At 41.2% G+C, this 15,816-nt stretch overlaps 1 protein-coding gene across 7 annotated transcripts in view; it reads left to right on the top strand.

Moving 5' to 3' along the window:
• The window catches only part of AIDA (axin interactor, dorsalization associated), a 28,987-nt gene extending 13,171 nt beyond the window's left edge, over nt 1-15,816 (top strand). For 3 of the 7 annotated variants that reach the window (XM_071739736.1, XM_071739732.1, XM_071739734.1), the window contains 6 exons: nt 5,293-5,383; nt 5,808-5,914; nt 10,611-10,733; nt 12,527-12,649; nt 13,540-13,657; nt 14,619-15,816. In XM_071739736.1, coding sequence (XP_071595837.1) covers nt 5,293-5,383; nt 5,808-5,914; nt 10,611-10,733; nt 12,527-12,649; nt 13,540-13,657; nt 14,619-14,715 — 659 coding nt within the window. In that variant the 3' untranslated portion in view covers nt 14,716-15,816. The remainder of the gene's footprint in view (nt 1-5,292; nt 5,384-5,807; nt 5,915-10,610; nt 10,734-12,526; nt 12,650-13,539; nt 13,658-14,618) is intronic. The other 4 variants (XM_071739735.1, XM_071739733.1, XM_071739737.1 and 1 more) reach the window with 2 other exon arrangements.

Below are 15,816 nucleotides of genomic sequence, written 5' to 3'. Positions count from 1 at the left end.
GGTGGTTCTTCCAAATATCTGTTGCCACATAGACAAAACCTGAAGTGTATTAAGGAATGTAATGTGGGTCACTTTGAAGTATAGTAGCCCTAACATTTCAGATAATGTATTCATCTTTATTCTCAAATAAGTAATTCTTTGGGTGCTGCTACTCCTCACACAAAAGAATGGTTTAAGCTATCACTAGTACAGTGTATAATCTGTTGGAAAATATACCCACACATTTGTTATTGGAACTGAATTTCAACACTTTGTGGTCTTCCTCCTTGCAGCATGAAATTAATTTTTTCTTCTGAAAATCATAGAATCTTCAGGGTTGGAACGGAACTTTAACATCATCTAGTTCCAATCCCCCTGCCATAGGCAGGGACACCTCCCACTAGATCAGGTTGCTCAGAGCCCTGTCCAGCCTGGCCTTAAAAACTTCCAGGGATGGGGCTTCTACCACCTCTCTGGGCGACCTGTTCCAGTATTTCACCACTCTCATGGTGAAGAACTTCCTAATACCTAATCTAAATCTGCCCTCCTCTAGTTTGAATCCATTCCCCTTAGTCCTGTCCTTAGACATCCTAAAAAGTCCCTCTCCAGCTTTCTTGTAGGCCCCCTTCAGATACTGGAAGCTACAATAAGGTCTCCTTGGAGCCTTCTCCTCTCCAGACTGGATAACCCCAACTCTCTCAGTCTGTCTTCATAGGAGAGGTGCTCCAGCCCTCTGATCATCCTCATGGCCCTTCTCTGGGCACACTCCAGCACATCCATGTCCCTCCTGTAAAAGGGGCTCCAAAACTGGACACAGTACTCCAGGTGGGGTCTCGTGAGCAGAGTAGAGGGGGAGAATCATTTCCCTCGACCTGCTGGCCACGCTTCTCTTGATGCAGCCTAAGATAATATTAAAATACTTGACTTGTGCTCACAGTAGCCAATCACCTGTAACCTACCACAATAATGCTACCAGACTAGTGAAGTTAAGAGTCAAAGTGAAAATGCAAGTCAGTCTTTGAAGTGTTTTGTATGAAGTTGCTTTTTTCCCAACTGATCCTGGGTCAGTTCTTGCTATGGCAATCCAGAAATAGCCTTTTCACATAGGAAGTATCTATTTATTTGCTATGTTTTCCTTCCCATAACACTGTCTGCTTTATTCTCTAAGCATCCTTGTGATCATCTTCACATCTAAGCAATTATCCTGAATGCTATTGCTTTTGCTGTTCTTGAGGAGCAGGAGATGTAGAAGACCCTCCCTAATGCTGCCAAAAGCTTCTTTAAGTTTGCTTCTGTTACAGTTGTATCATTACTGAACGTGTTGGGGATGAACATAGTGTTGGGCATGCAAGTCTTTCTATTTCATAAGCTGAAATTCTTGACACTCCCATTCTCTAAGTAGCACAGCATTAAGATGTTCCTAATGTCTCTATCAAAATATGGACTCCAAATGCTTTTAATGTCTTCCTTGAAAATGGAAAGTAAGTGAACATTACAAGACTGTTAGGTCCATGAAGACCGTAACCCAGCCAAGGGTCTAACTATGTATTGAGGTATTTCTCAATCTGTTTATTGCACGTCTGGCCTCTTCGTCCTCTGATTTGGGATTATTTTGTACTGATGCATTTGCTTGCTGATTACTAAGTATTTAGATATAGTTATTTAGTGTCTGTGCATTTTAGATTCCATTGTACAAATGTTCTGTGAGTGACTGAATGATGGAAGCAGGAGAGGAATCTTAATCAGGCCAGCACCAGCCATTTCATAAAATCCACCGTGAAGTGTTTTAATATGTATGTTGTCTTTTCTCCTGTGTTCTAATAGAAGTAGTTAAAAAAAAAATCTGGGCTGGCAGTGCAAATAAGCAATTCCTTTGTTAGGTCAAGCCATTCTGTTAGGGTGGAACAAAAACAGCTATTCACACAATTTGGCTTGTTTTAATTACTTTTGTGCCTAAAGCCTTCAACATGGCTGAGAAATTTGCTTTGCCTGTTGTTATGGCAACCAAAATTTAACTTTTTTTTTCCCCCTTTATGTTGTTAGGTTCTGACTTTTTCTGCTTAGGCTTGCCTTTCACGCTGCTTGGAAAGTGAAGCAGTTTTGTTTGTTTATAGGATTTGTCAAGGGCTTTTTTGTGCTAGAATAATGCTACAGGAGAGTCCATGCATACAGTTCTTTAAAAACTACACTATGTGAAATCTTAGCTAACACACTGCATCTCACAAATATTTTTCTTGTGAAAGCTTATACTGGTGTTGTAATGTACATTACAAATGGATTGGCTGGGAAATCCCATGAGCCTGTGTCCATGTGTGATAATTCTAGGCACTAAGAAACTAGTTTCAAGCTCAGTGTATATGTATTTATTATAAGAGAATTAGGTACTGGGTTGTACTGGGGAAACTGTTATCAGAATTCTTTTGAGCTATGTATTCTAAAAACATCAGTACAGGTATTATAGGCTGTCACTAAAAATTTAACTGGACAGTGGTCTTTACCAGGTTGGGGCATGCTGGTCTTATTGCTCATTTTGCTAACTTCTTTTGAAAACTTTGAAGAGACTGCCAAATACTGATAAAATCAATGTGATTCTGTCCAACATCACAAAAAAAGCAGCTTCTGCACAGGAACATGTGAAATGGTAAAAATGTTTCTGCTGGAAAACAAGTGTAGATGACAGTGCCGGGATCAGCCCATTAGTTGCACTGACAGAGACCTTTCTATGAATCTTGTTCTCATGATCAGCATTACAGAGGGGAAGTGCTCTTCCTTCTAGAGGTGATGTGTGTTTTTAAAAACAAAGCAAAATCCAAAAAAGCACAAACCACCCTCTTAAAGCTTGGGTGAATTAGGCAATATTGCAGGGAAGGTTCCTGTTCATTGTAACCTATTGTGCTGGGTTTTTTTCTGTTATCTGGTTATTTTTACTTAAATCAGCCGAAGCTCTCACTTGTGATAGGTGTAAAGAAGAATTTTCTCTTCCCTCAAAGGGTGATTGCTGCATCATTGTTTTATTGCTTTGCTTTTTTCTTACTGACTGAGTAACCAGGCTAAGTACTGTAGATCCACTTCTTACCCTGATGAGGTTTAAAGGGGCATTTTAGTAAATTCCAATACTGCAACTTTGGAAAATTGCTCGCTATCGGCGATGAGGCAAGAGTTGAAGAAGGGCTTTTAAAAGCTTAATTCATAGCTTTCTGCAGCAAAAGGCAGGAGATTCTGTGTGGTGAGTTTCCAGAAGTGTTTGAGTCAAACATTCAGCACCCCCTTTGCAGCCCCTACCTCCAGAGGATGTCTGGAAGCAGAGGGAGGGTCCCTGCAGCTCGGTGGCGGGAGGAGCCTCAGCTCTGGCTCCAGACAGCATCAGCGTTTGAGGCTGTGAAACTGGCTCCTTCCTGAGCTCGTATTTTGTGCCCTCTAGTGATGGCTGCGATGAATTGTCAGACGCGATATTTTTGTGCTTGTTTATTTGGGGTTTGGTTGTTTTTTGGTTTTTTATTGTTTGTTTGTTTTGTTTGTTTGTTTTTTGTGGTTTGTTTGGTTTTTGTGGTTTGTTGTTGTTGTTGTTGGGGTTTTTTGGTTGGTTGGTTGGTTGTGTGTTTGGGGTGTTTTTGCAGGGGAAATTCATTCACATAGTAGGAGAAGCTGCTTGCTGGGTACAGGAATGTGGTACTTACTAACCTGTGCAAGACAGGAGGACAACTACTGTGATTTCTTTTTGCTTCTGTAGAATGTGTCTATGAGCTGTAAGAGGTCTTGCCTTACTGAGATTTTTCTGACTGAGGCAGTTTCACTTTCTGTCTCTGGTATGATGTACCTCTCCAAGACCTGGGGAATTCTGAAACTGATAAAAATCCCCTTCTTTTCCTGAACCTCATCTATGCTGGAAGCTACCTGCTATTAATCAGCTGCTTTTCTGTTGGGAAGTGGCTGTGATTCTTTGCTGCCAAGTTGAGATCTGCATCACTGATGCCTTGGGGCAGAAGTCTTCGGGGAGGGAGACTTGGCATCAGTTTTGTCTGTCATATCTCTCACTGAAAGCAGCTAAAAGCTTTCTGTGTATTTATGGGCTGTGTCCAGCTAGAGTCAGGCTGGTTTTGTTTGTATCCAAACTGGTATACAAATCAGAAAAAAATCAGGATTGGCAAAGAAAGGAAAGATTTTTTGTTTGTTTGTTTCTCTCTGGTTTTCTTGAGGTATTCTTTATTCACTGTAGCATTCAGATGGTGTCTGGTAAGTTAATAATTAATCCCATGCTGAGGGATATGAGCATGAAGAGAGGCAGGGAAGGTGTCCTGCTGCACTGGCTGAATTGTTGTGGAGAGAGGCAGAGGGGCCTGGCAGTGATTCCTTAAACATAACTGGTATTTAAGTGCCCCTGAGTAACTGTGTAATCTTAACACTGCTTTAAAACAATTTTGTTTACATTCAGTAGTCCTAAGGGGGAATTTCCAAAACATGCTCTGAGAGGGCCTATTGCAAAGTGAGGCTCAGCAAGAGGATTCAGATTTTCTACCTCCTCTCTCCCTACCCAGTCTGGGATACTCCCTGGTAGGAGAGTGCATCTCCCTGCAGATGTTGGCTTGAAAATCTTTAGGTCCTTTAGCCATCATGTTTATTTCTTTCACATGCTTTTGGAAATCGTGCTTTTACTCATGAGTGTTTTTAGACATAACAGCTAAAGTTGCCATTACTGAAATTTGTGAAAGTTTTCAATATAAATGGCAAAGCTGTTCTCCACCAAAAGCTGGAGAATGTACTAGGTCAGACGTTGCACTGGATCGCTTCTGAATTTTGCCAATCTGCCCAGACATCTGGGGGCAGAAAAACCAAACAGGACTCACAAAAAAAAAATTTAAAAATAAAAAAACCACAGTAAACCAAAAAAGCAACAAACAAAACAAAAAAGTAAACCACGTGCATGAAGAAGCAGGAAATTTCAGCTCAGCTATGTGTAGCCAGAATGCTTGGGCTCTCACTGTGGCTGTTTGAATGTGCAACCTACAGGTGTGCTGAAGTGTGTCATTTCTGAAGCCTTCATTCCATTTCAAGCTGAGGCCAATAGCAGCACCTTCCTTTCAGTAATCACCAAAGATTCTTACTGTTACCCCAGACCTGGAGCTTTTCCTCATGATGCTTTTAGTTATTGCTGTGTTTATCTTCCCTGTCTGTGTAGGTGTGGTGGTGATGCAGTTTATTGCAGTTTACTGAAGCCTGTCTGAATGTTCTAGTGATAAAGCTCTGATCAGGACTGTACTAGTATTTAAAATATGAGAGGAGGGTTGTTTGTTTATGCTTGTTTATGGATGTTAGGTTCTTATTTTTTTCCCCTTTCTGCAGTCTTAAAGAATATCCTCACTTACAATAAGGAGTTCCCCTTTGATGTTCAGCCTGTCCCACTCAGGTAAGAGAGAACTGGTTCACTTCATGTATATATCTGAAAGTGTGCATAGTCTGGGACCTGGTGTACATCTGAAACACAAGCATTTCTAGAGGCACCTACTTACAGTACAGCTTTGGGTAAACTGGCTAATTGAAAAACTTTTTAATTCTGTTTTTTCACAGTACTACTAAAATGCTTTTGGTAAAATCAGGACTTCGTACCTCCTTACCTCTCTCTGGAATTGCCATTATTGTCTTTTTTTTTTGACTCTATTGGATTTCTATTGGATTGAGCTCCTGTGAGAGTCTATAGGTAAAGGTAGTAGTAATAAGAAGTATGAAATAACATTAAAACATGTTGCCCCTGCAAGAGGGTACTGATTTGTGAGTTGAAAGCCAGAGGATGAACGATCTTCAGTCTCATTCTTCTTTCTTATGGTTTATAGGAAGATTTTAGCACCTGGAGAAGAGGAACACTTGGAGTTTGAGGAGGATGATGAGGAAGGAGGAGCTGGAGCTGGGTCTCCAGACTCTTTTCCTGCCAGAGTTCCAGGTAGGATCACAAACCTTGCCATGCCAGCCTGTGTAGCATGTATAAGCTCTGCCTCTGAGAATCCCCTTTCTCCACCTATGATCTGAAGAGTTTGGGTAAGGAGCAACAGGATAATGCAAACTGTAATGCTGTATTTGGGAACCTCAAAGGTGGCCACTGTATTTTTTTTTCAGCAATTACTATCTTACTGCAATACAGATGTATGGGTTACCTATGAGGGTAACACCATCTACCTCAGGTAATTATTTTTTATTCCTTATTCAAACTCAGTGTTTTCATTCGATACCCTTTAACTGTGAGATGTGTCTCAGACACATTCACATTTAAATTGTGGCAATGTTTCTCCTTCCAGGAGTATCATATCTTGCTGGAGATGTGATAAGTTGTTGATGGTTATTTTTATGTTGCATTATCTGGTGAGATAGTGTCTTAGACTAAGGCAAAGCTCTGAGAGGATGAAGAGGGAGTAGTTCTGTTTTTGATAGTTCAAAATGTTTGCCTATGTGAAAGCACCTGTAGATTGGGATATATCAACAAATTGTAGAGAAGGACTTAATGTAACTTCAGGTTTTGGCAGTTTACTGGGTAACAGAGTAGGACATTCCAGCAGAGGTTCTTTTGATTCCTGGTGTAGTTTCTTTGCAGAAGAAACAAGTTTCTAGTTTTGTGGCAGATTGGCAGACAATGTTTCAGGAAGGAGATCACAGGTAGGGAAACCCAGTACTAGAATTATAATCAAAAAAGCTGGGGTGTTGCATTACTTATGCTTGGAGAAAATGCATCTCTGTCCTTAGATTTGAGGCAGTGCATGGTACTGAATATGATCCCAGGTTCTACTGATGTAGAGATGAACAGCCCACAGTTGTTTATTCTAAGCTAACAAACAGGCTATAACGTAATGTGATATTTTATGGCTGACATTTACTGTCTTGATCCTTGTTACTCACCATGATAAATCCATTTATGAAGATGCATTCTGTCTGTCCAGAGTACAGCAGAGAGACCGTGGTATACTCTTGCTAACTCTTGGTATGGTGGCAAATCATTAAAGCTGTGAGCATTACCAGAGTGCCAATAGTTATGTTTGTGGAACCAATTAGAGCTGTGCATGTGCTTAAAGTTGAATCTAGGTTGATGATAGACTGATTGATTTTACAGTTAAATCATTTTTAAAGAAGCAGGGTAGCCAAATCAGAAAGATGAGACGTTTGGGGCCTATACTGTCTTAACAGCTTTATTCCTCAGAAAGATAATTCTTTTCAAAGGAAGTGAGAGCAACTCCTGAACTTACTGATATTTTTCATGATCATCTACTTAATAAACTTCTTGGATTTTTTTTGCGTTAAGGCAAACTTCTCCATAGCTGCAACAATCTAAGCCCCAAAGGAGGTTTTTTGCTACTTTAAAACAAACCTTTTTTGCCCATTGAATGAAGATTAGTCTGGTGTTTCTTACCTGATTGGAGGTTGGTCTGTTGCTCTTTATCTGGCTGATGAGGCTTAAACAAAAGCAGTTTGCAGCCTTCTGGGGTGAGCCTTATGAGGACTTCCCATATTGAATTGATGGAACTCTGTTGCACTCTGCTTCTATATGCTTTTAATTCATAGTGCATAACTGTATTGTCTAAGTGATCATAGTCTTCTACATGCATAGCTTCATTGTTATCACATTGCACCATTCACCTAACCCAGGAGCCAATGAAGGTCTGATAACCTTTTAGTATATACAGTTACTTCTTTGCTCACGTAGCTGTGATGTTCTTCATTCAGGTCTTAGTTTCATCCTTCAAAATACAGTCTTAGGTAATAATCATCGTATCATCGTATCAGGCATCTAATGTGTTGTTCTTTGTTTGCCTTCAGTACCAGAAAAAGAGAAGGCTGTATTTGGTGACGTGCCTTACATAGCTCTCTAGAAGTCTTACTGTACATTCTGATTTGCAGTGTAGCCAGGTGTAGGTGGATTTTCTTTAGAGGAATACACATTTTGTGGGAATTCGTGCACAAAGTGTACATAGAATCATAGGTTAGAGGTTGACAGGGACCTCTAGAGATCACCTAGTCCAGCCCCCCCGCCAGAGCAGGGTCACCTACAGGAGGTCACACAGAAAGGCATGCAGGTGGGCTTTGAATAATTCCAGGGAAGGAGACTCCACAACCTCAGTGGGCAGCCTCTTCCAGTGCCCTGTCACCCTCACAGTGAAAAAATTTTTCCTAATATTTATATGGAACCAACTATGCTCCAGTTTGTAACCATTGCCCCTTGTCCTACTGTTAGTCACCCCTGAGAAAAGCTTGGCTGCATCCTCCTGGCACTCACTCCTTACATATTTATAAACATTGGTGAGGTCACCCCTCATTCTCCTCTCCTCCAAGCTGAAGAGCCCCAGCTCCCTCAGCCTTTGCTCATGAGGGAGATTTTCCACTCCCTTTTTTCCACTCCCTTTTTTTCCACTCCCTTTTTCCACTCCATTGTCCCTCTTACATAGTTAGGCTTCTGTGCTGAATGGAGCTGAACTGACCAGTGGCTTTCTGCTTGCTGCCTCTAATATCAAAGGATTCCTGCCTTTCTCCTGATTGTGTATTTCTTTATTCCAGTGCTGTGCTGGCAATGGGTTCTTCAGTGACCCATTTCCATTTGTGAACCCAGCAGGAAACTTGCTCCTTTTTCCCCTTTATCTGAATCCAGGTTTTGGAATGGAGAGACTCAACCTTCTGTGTCTTGATGGCAGTGAGTTGTTGGGTTGGCTCACTTTTGTCTATCCAAGAACCACTCATAGGAAGAGATCTCTTTCCAGATGCTCCCTTCCCCCTCTGGCAATGAGGCCCTGTAGCTGTGTCTGAAATGTCTGGCAGTTTGCTCATGAAAAGCCTCAGTGTGAGCCTGCTGAAGGCTAATGGGCCCAAGCAATGGTGGCAGACTGGCAGCATGATGCCCAGCTCTAGCAGAGTTATGCCATGAAGCAGTTCTGTGAGCTAATGGCTCCTGTGTGAAATGAATCCAGAGGCTTCAGGGAAAGACCTCCCCGGGTTGTGCCTTGCCTGAGACAGGCTACAGTCAGCTGCCTCAGTCCATCGCTGGATTAGCTCTTTGTCCTGCTGAGGCAAAAAGGAAACTGTGTTCCTTGGAGGCTGACTCTCCCTGCTGTTCTCTTACTTGCTGGAAGTGAGCTTGACTTTTCTAAAAGTTAATTCAATTTCACACATTTTTCAAGAACAGAGTAATTTTCCTTAAGCCGCTCTTTTTTATAATAAATGCCAGTCTGGTGCATCTTTCAGGCAGTTTTTCTGTCAAGTATCCCATCACTTAATCCCTTTGAGTGATGTATAGAAAAAGTGGAGCTTACAGTTGTTCTTAGCTTTTGGGGGGCATGCTGCTTTTGGAAGACAACTGAAAGATGGCAAAGTTTTCTGCCAAGGAGAGGATGTCTTGCTTCAACATTCATTTAGATTGAAATCAGGAGTCTGGTTTTGAACATCTGTTCAAGACAGACAGCAAGATTAACTTGAGTGTGTATGCTGCTTTGCAGAAATGAGTTCTCTAGTAGGTTTGCTCTTCAGCATTTCTCATACCAGGGTCAGAAGCCTGTCCCATTACTTTGGAATGATGAGTCAAATTCTGCTGTGGCACATTGTGAAGTGTCTGCAGACAATGGTACCTTGGAGCTCATGAGTCTGCTAGCAGTCAAGACAGGAGATACAGAAATGTCCTGTATCACAGATGTGATTTCAAGTCTTGCTGATGATCCTGGAAGAGATCATGTCTGGCACTGGTTCTGAGAGCAAAATAACTTTTTTTTTTTTTTTTTTCTAATTAGAAAACCAAAACTTCACATCAAACTTGCTTGTGAGTCTAAGCATTTTCTCTCTTGGTGCTTATTCATCTTATACTGGGGAAAGGCTTGAATCCTGCTAGTTTTCATTAAAATCACCATGAAGAAACCTCCTCCATTGTTGATGACAGAATATCATGACTTTTAGTGAGTTGGAACAGTCTGGATTTCTTGCCAGTTGTACTGCCTTCCTTAGCACTGCAAAGATTTGTTTATGCTGATCATGATAAATGTTCACAATGCAGAGCTGGAAACTGCTTCCTTAAGACAGATGGGAATGTGGGTGATGTGGAAACATTTTTTTTCCTTCTCCTTTAAGTAGAGACCAGTAGAACATAGATAACGAAAGATTTTCATTTCCTTGTGTCCCGTGGGATTTGGAATAATGCCATTTTCCTCCTTATTCTCCCAGTCTAAATGTTCAACATGGAGCCAAGTCATGTTAAATGGGATGAGACTCCTGGTTAAGTGTCTGGACTTCCTGCAACTGCAGATTAAATCCAGCCTCCTAAATTGAATCCTTAAAAACAATATAAAGTGAGTTCCATTAATGAGTTATTCTACGTGACAGTAAGAAAGAGTGCTTTAAACAAAGCTCCTTCCTGTTCTCATGGCATTAGTGTTTTATGAATTCATTTGACTTGAGGCAGTCCTGGGGTTTTTGGTATGGGCATTGAAATCTGTCAAATAGTGTTCTGTGTCTGTGTACAGACGTTCCTATAGTTCTGTGTACTATTGGGATATGAATCATTGGGCTTTGAACCTCCTAAGGAGAACAGGATCTTCTGTGAGAGGTAATGGGGTAAGCTAGGCCTTTGCTGTAAGATTACACAAAGGATTAATAATATGCTTTACTCTTTCCAGGTACTTTATTACCCAGATTGCCATCTGAACCCGGGATGACATTACTCACCATCAACATAGAGAAAATTGGTCTGAAAGATGCTGGGCAGTGCATTGATCCTTACATCACAGTCAGTGTAAAGGGTAATGATTTCTGTTCCTGACTTCTCATTTCTAATTTATAGAGTGTGTTTTCTGAAAGCTTTCTTGATTTTTCATCCTGCTGGGAAAAATATGTATTGGTATTTGCATTTCCTATTGTGGACTTAAGGCTTCTGCTTTAGTTAAGTGTGGAAGAAGTCTGCATTTGAAAGATTCACCACCTCTGGGAGGTGAATCACAGCAGGAGACGTGCTTATCTGTGCACTTTGGGGTGCCTTCCCCATTCTCTGAGCTGACTGTCAGTGACTTGGCAGACTGTACTTCTCTATTCCAGAATCTTCAGCTGAATCTGAAGTACAGATCTCTTGGAACTGCTGGTACTCCCCAATGCATACTCAGCTTTCTGGAGTCAGTGAACCACAGCCTGCTGGCTCCATTCTTGCCCTGTCATTAAAATGATTTTTTAGTAAAACAAAGATCCATCTTACTGCAGCCTAACATTTTAGAGGAATGGGCACGAAGCTGAGAAGCAAAGCTTGCAAGTGAAATAAATAACAAAATGTATTTAAGCCTTGGCAGTGAAATCCCAAGTGGAAAAAAAAAAGTAAAAGCCCCTTTCTTCTGTGAGCCTCCATGAATCTGGAAGAACCTCTCTCTTTGTCAGTCCAGGATAGACAACTCTAGAATTTTTCACTGTTTTGGATGTTTTGGTTGATTGCCTTGGCCTAAGGCTGAGATTTTTGTATTAACCTGCCCTGCTTGACCTGCTTATCTTTAGTCTTTAGAGGTATGTTCATTTGTTCAGCATATGAAAATTCATAGCTGAGCCAATAGCCTCTAGTTATTTTCAGTTGTGTTGGTGACCTTGTATGTGTCCTCTTTTAGATGTGCTATTGGATACTAAAGGTAGGGATAAAATACTTGTTAGCTGTGTGATTGAGTGCTTCCTCCAACAGACAAGTTCAGAAGTAAGAGTCACAGTATTGAATTGCACTTGAATTCCAGTGAAACTCACAAATGTTACCTGCCAGAATATATGGATAGAAAGCTTTAGCTAATTCCATTTCCTGTGAAGATTTTTTTTTCAGCAGTGAAGCCTTTGGTTTCTCTCTGGACTTCTGAGGAGTTCACCTGGTTGGGGTGGAAGCTGGAGCATGACTTACCTTTCCCAGCTGGTGCAACTGCCTTTTTGTGTTTTCAGCCCTGGAAACGGGATATTTTTCTGTTTGTGGTGTTGCCTTAGGTTTGCATTATAGATTATATTATATTATATGGGCTCCATTTCTTTAGTTACTTGTGGATTGAACTTTGCCTCCAGAATGCCAGAAAGCTGCAGGATGAGTGGCTTCAGTGGTGGGGCTAGTTGGATGGACAGGAAAAATGCACATGGAGTGTTGGCAGCAAAGCAAGGCAGGGCATGGGCAAGTGGGTGTTACCTGGGTCAGCTGTGGCCCACAGACCCTGTGTGGAGGGCAGTCTTCGGTGCATATCCCATTCTACCAGTTCAGCTAAAGGGCTGGAGCCCTGCTGGAGTCCTGCTTGCAGAGGGAATGGAATCCTTTGCTGGAAGCAGAAAGACATGGGCTCTTATAAATCAAAAGAGGGATAGTTGCAAATTTTTTTCATCTTAAATATTGTCAGAATGTAACCTGATTTTGTGTTGTGATCAACAAGAAAATTCACAGACTGTGAAGCCCTTTTTTAAGATTAGGGCAAAAACCGAGGTGCACTTTGTCTTTTTTGTGGCAGTATTAGGAGAGATTCATTGATCTCTTAAAGCAGGACCTTAAAGTTTGAGAAGCTTCTGCCATTCTCACACTATTTCTTCTCTGCAGATTTGAATGGGATAGATCTGACTCCTGTACAAGATACTCCTGTGGCTTTGAGGAAGGAGGACACATATGTCCATTTTAATGTGGACATTGAGATTCAGAAACATGTTGAAAAACTAACAAAAGGTATGTAGTATCAGAGACCTGAAACAGGGCCTGGGAGCTTTGAAAGTGTAGATACACAAGGCTGCTCCTGATCTAATAAAATGGCCATGCCTGAACTGCTGCTGCAGAGTTCAGTATCCAGACATGGATGAAAATAGACCTTTGCATCCTGTCTCTTTCAAAGTGGTCACTGTGATGGCTTGCAGACAGAGGAGGAATGAGAAGAGATAAAAACCTTAGTCATTGATCAAACTGTTACCTGGAGATGAGTAACTGAGGGAAGAGTGCACTCGTGAGTGAGCATTTCAAGATCATAATGTAGCTTTTGAGTAAATAACAGAAGTTACAGGGACCATTGGAGTGAGCCCAGAGCACTGCTCTGTGAAGCAGAGTCCTGTGAAGACGAACTGAGAGAGTTGGGGTTGTTCAGCCTGGAGCAGGCTCCAGGGAGACTCTAAAGTGGCTTTCCAGTAACTGAGGAGCTACATGAAAGCTGGGGAGGGGCTTTTTACAAGGCCATGAAGTGAGAGTTACAAAGATAATGGCTTTAAGCTGAAAGAGAGTAGGTTTAAATTAGGTTTTAAGAAGAAATTCTGTGCTTTGAGAGTGGCAAGACACTGGCACAGGTTGCCCAGAGAAATTGTGGATGTCTCATCCTTGGAAGTGGTCAAGGTGAGGTTGGATGGGGCTTTGAGGAACCTGGTCAAGTGGAAGATGTCCCTGCCCATGGCAGTGGTTGGAACAAGATGATCTTTAGTGCTCCTTCCAACCCAAAATATTCTGTGATGCTACAATAATAATATATTCTGTGATGCCCCCAGCGTATGTAGAGCATCTTAATGGCAGATAACTTTTCAGCTAACTATTGGCCATAATTGCTAACTTCTGTATTAAACCATTTCTCATCCTAGGTGCAGCTATTTTCTTTGAATTCAAACACTACAAGCCTAAGAAAAGGTTTACTAGCACCAAGTGCTTTGCTTTCATGGAGATGGATGAAATTAAAGCTGGGGCAATCGTTATAGAACTGTAAGTGACTTGCAGTTACAGATGTCAGTGGCAGAGGAAATGAACGATACTTGAGTTACAGTGAGTGGCTTGTTGCAACAAGGAAGGTTTCTTGGACTTATTAAAAATAGAATATTTCTTATGGAAGTCAATTTAATAAAGAAGGGAAAATAAAGTGCCATTATGCAAATAAAATGGCTAGAGATCCTTCTCAAAAACTGGACTATTTCCAAAGAAAATGCTGGTGTTTGTAAGTAAATTTTGTGAGAAGCTAATTTGTTCTGTGTGAGAGGTTTTAATTTTGACCCCAGCTTGAGGGTTAGATCAGCTATAATTAAAAAAAAAAAAAACAAACAAAAAGCTAAAAATCGACTCTACAATCCTTTCCTACAGAACTTTGGTAAGAAGATCTGATTTGGGGCATGGGATACTACTTTACAATGGAAGCTTTTGAACATCTCAGAGCATTGTTGGATGAATGGGTTTTTTACTTGCTTAAAGTAGACAAAGAAATAGATTAGCCACTTAAGCTGCAGTGGCTTTGGTGTGCATCCTACTCTTACTGTGTGTCTGAAGGGCTGAGTGAGGTTTTTGAGGTTCTGGAGTTTTCTTTTCAGGAAGAGGATGAACCTTACAATTTTGGGCATCCCTAGTAAGAGTGCTTAGTCTGTGCTAGCTGGAGTATTTCTGAAGTACTGAGTAACTGATACTGCACCTACTGCAATCCAGAGTATAATATTGGGACTCCTTCTTACAAAAATCTTATATTAATTTCAAAATTTAAATCTTTGTTAACATAATAATCCAGAGAAAATACTGGTTTGCTTTTCTTCCTGTAAATCTATTCATTATTGTTGCTACCAGTCTTGTCAGATATATTTGAAATATTATGGTAATAACATCTGTACAAGCTTTCTAGTTTCTTTCCTCTTTCTACACAGCCATTAGCTCTTGGGTTAACTTACTTCTTTTGTGGTTACAGGTACAAAAAACCCACTGACTTTAAAAGGAAGAAATTGCAACTGTTGACCAAGAAACCACTTTACCTTCATCTCCATCAAACATTGCACAAGGAATGACCCTAGTTGTGAGACTTCTGTGAACTGAACCACCAGTCATGGTAGCTGTGTGTAGTAGCCTTAGCCTTCCAGGGGCAGAAAAGCAACTGCACTCATGCCAGTAGGTCAGAAGGGACCATCACACACTGCACAGCACTACTTTGGGGTCAGAGGCAAGCCCACCGTTAAAGTACAAGTCTTTTTCAGTACCTTCCAGGTACAGGTTTTTCTGAGAGCTCTGAAATATGCTATTCCTAATCTTGCTGTTCATCACTTTGTATCTTAATGGTTATTATCCTTTTGCCTCAAATACCACCCGAGGGTGGAGACTGCCCCTTTGCCAAACCCATAGCAATAAAGATGTGGCAGGCCTACTAACTGTTTACACTTGTGCTATTGTAGTTCCTCTCATCTGCATTTTGGAGTCCTCTGTAGTGGGCTGGTAGCAGAAGAGCTGGAAAAAAAACAGATGGGATGGGAAGGAGCTTGAGGTACTGCAGGTGATTTGACATGAGAGGAGGATGCTGGGTCAAGTAGGGTGGCCACAGAAGAGCTCCTCCATCAGCTGTTCTGCTTTGATCAGGCCAGGAGGACAACTGCAGATGAGAAGACTTAATTATGATTTTAATAGCCTTGCCCAATCAAGTTTTCTGTTTTGGATACAATATCTACATCAATTCTTCAAAGGTGTTACTCCCTAATAGAGCTAATTTTTCCTTATCTTGTCACAAAGCTATTTGCAAAGGTGGGTGGGGGGTGAAGTCTTTCTCCAGGGCTTCGTCCTGATTACAGTATGAGTTTCACCACCTGGGTGACAGCAGGACAGGCCCCCCAGTGTTCAAGCACAAATCTTCCAGAGCTTTTGGTAAAGCAGACCTGGCTTGCAGGTTGACCCACCCTTTATATGAAACTGCTGTTCTTATGGAAACTGATAGTTTGCAGTTTATTTTGTGCAAGTCTAGAAACTTTCTCTAAAAATTACCTTTTTTTTATGTAGGTAGATAGGATTATCATTTATTTTCTATATTTTTGGTGTGTAATAAGCTGCAGGACACTGGCTTATTATGACACACTTGCATTCACCTTTTGACCGAATAAAGGGACCCAGTCAAATCCTTCATA

The sequence above is a fragment of the Heliangelus exortis genome, chromosome 3 (assembly GCF_036169615.1).
Source record: "Heliangelus exortis chromosome 3, bHelExo1.hap1, whole genome shotgun sequence".
Classification (NCBI taxonomy): domain Eukaryota; kingdom Metazoa; phylum Chordata; class Aves; order Apodiformes; family Trochilidae; genus Heliangelus; species Heliangelus exortis.
This window is presented reverse-complemented; position numbering and strand designations above follow the sequence as displayed.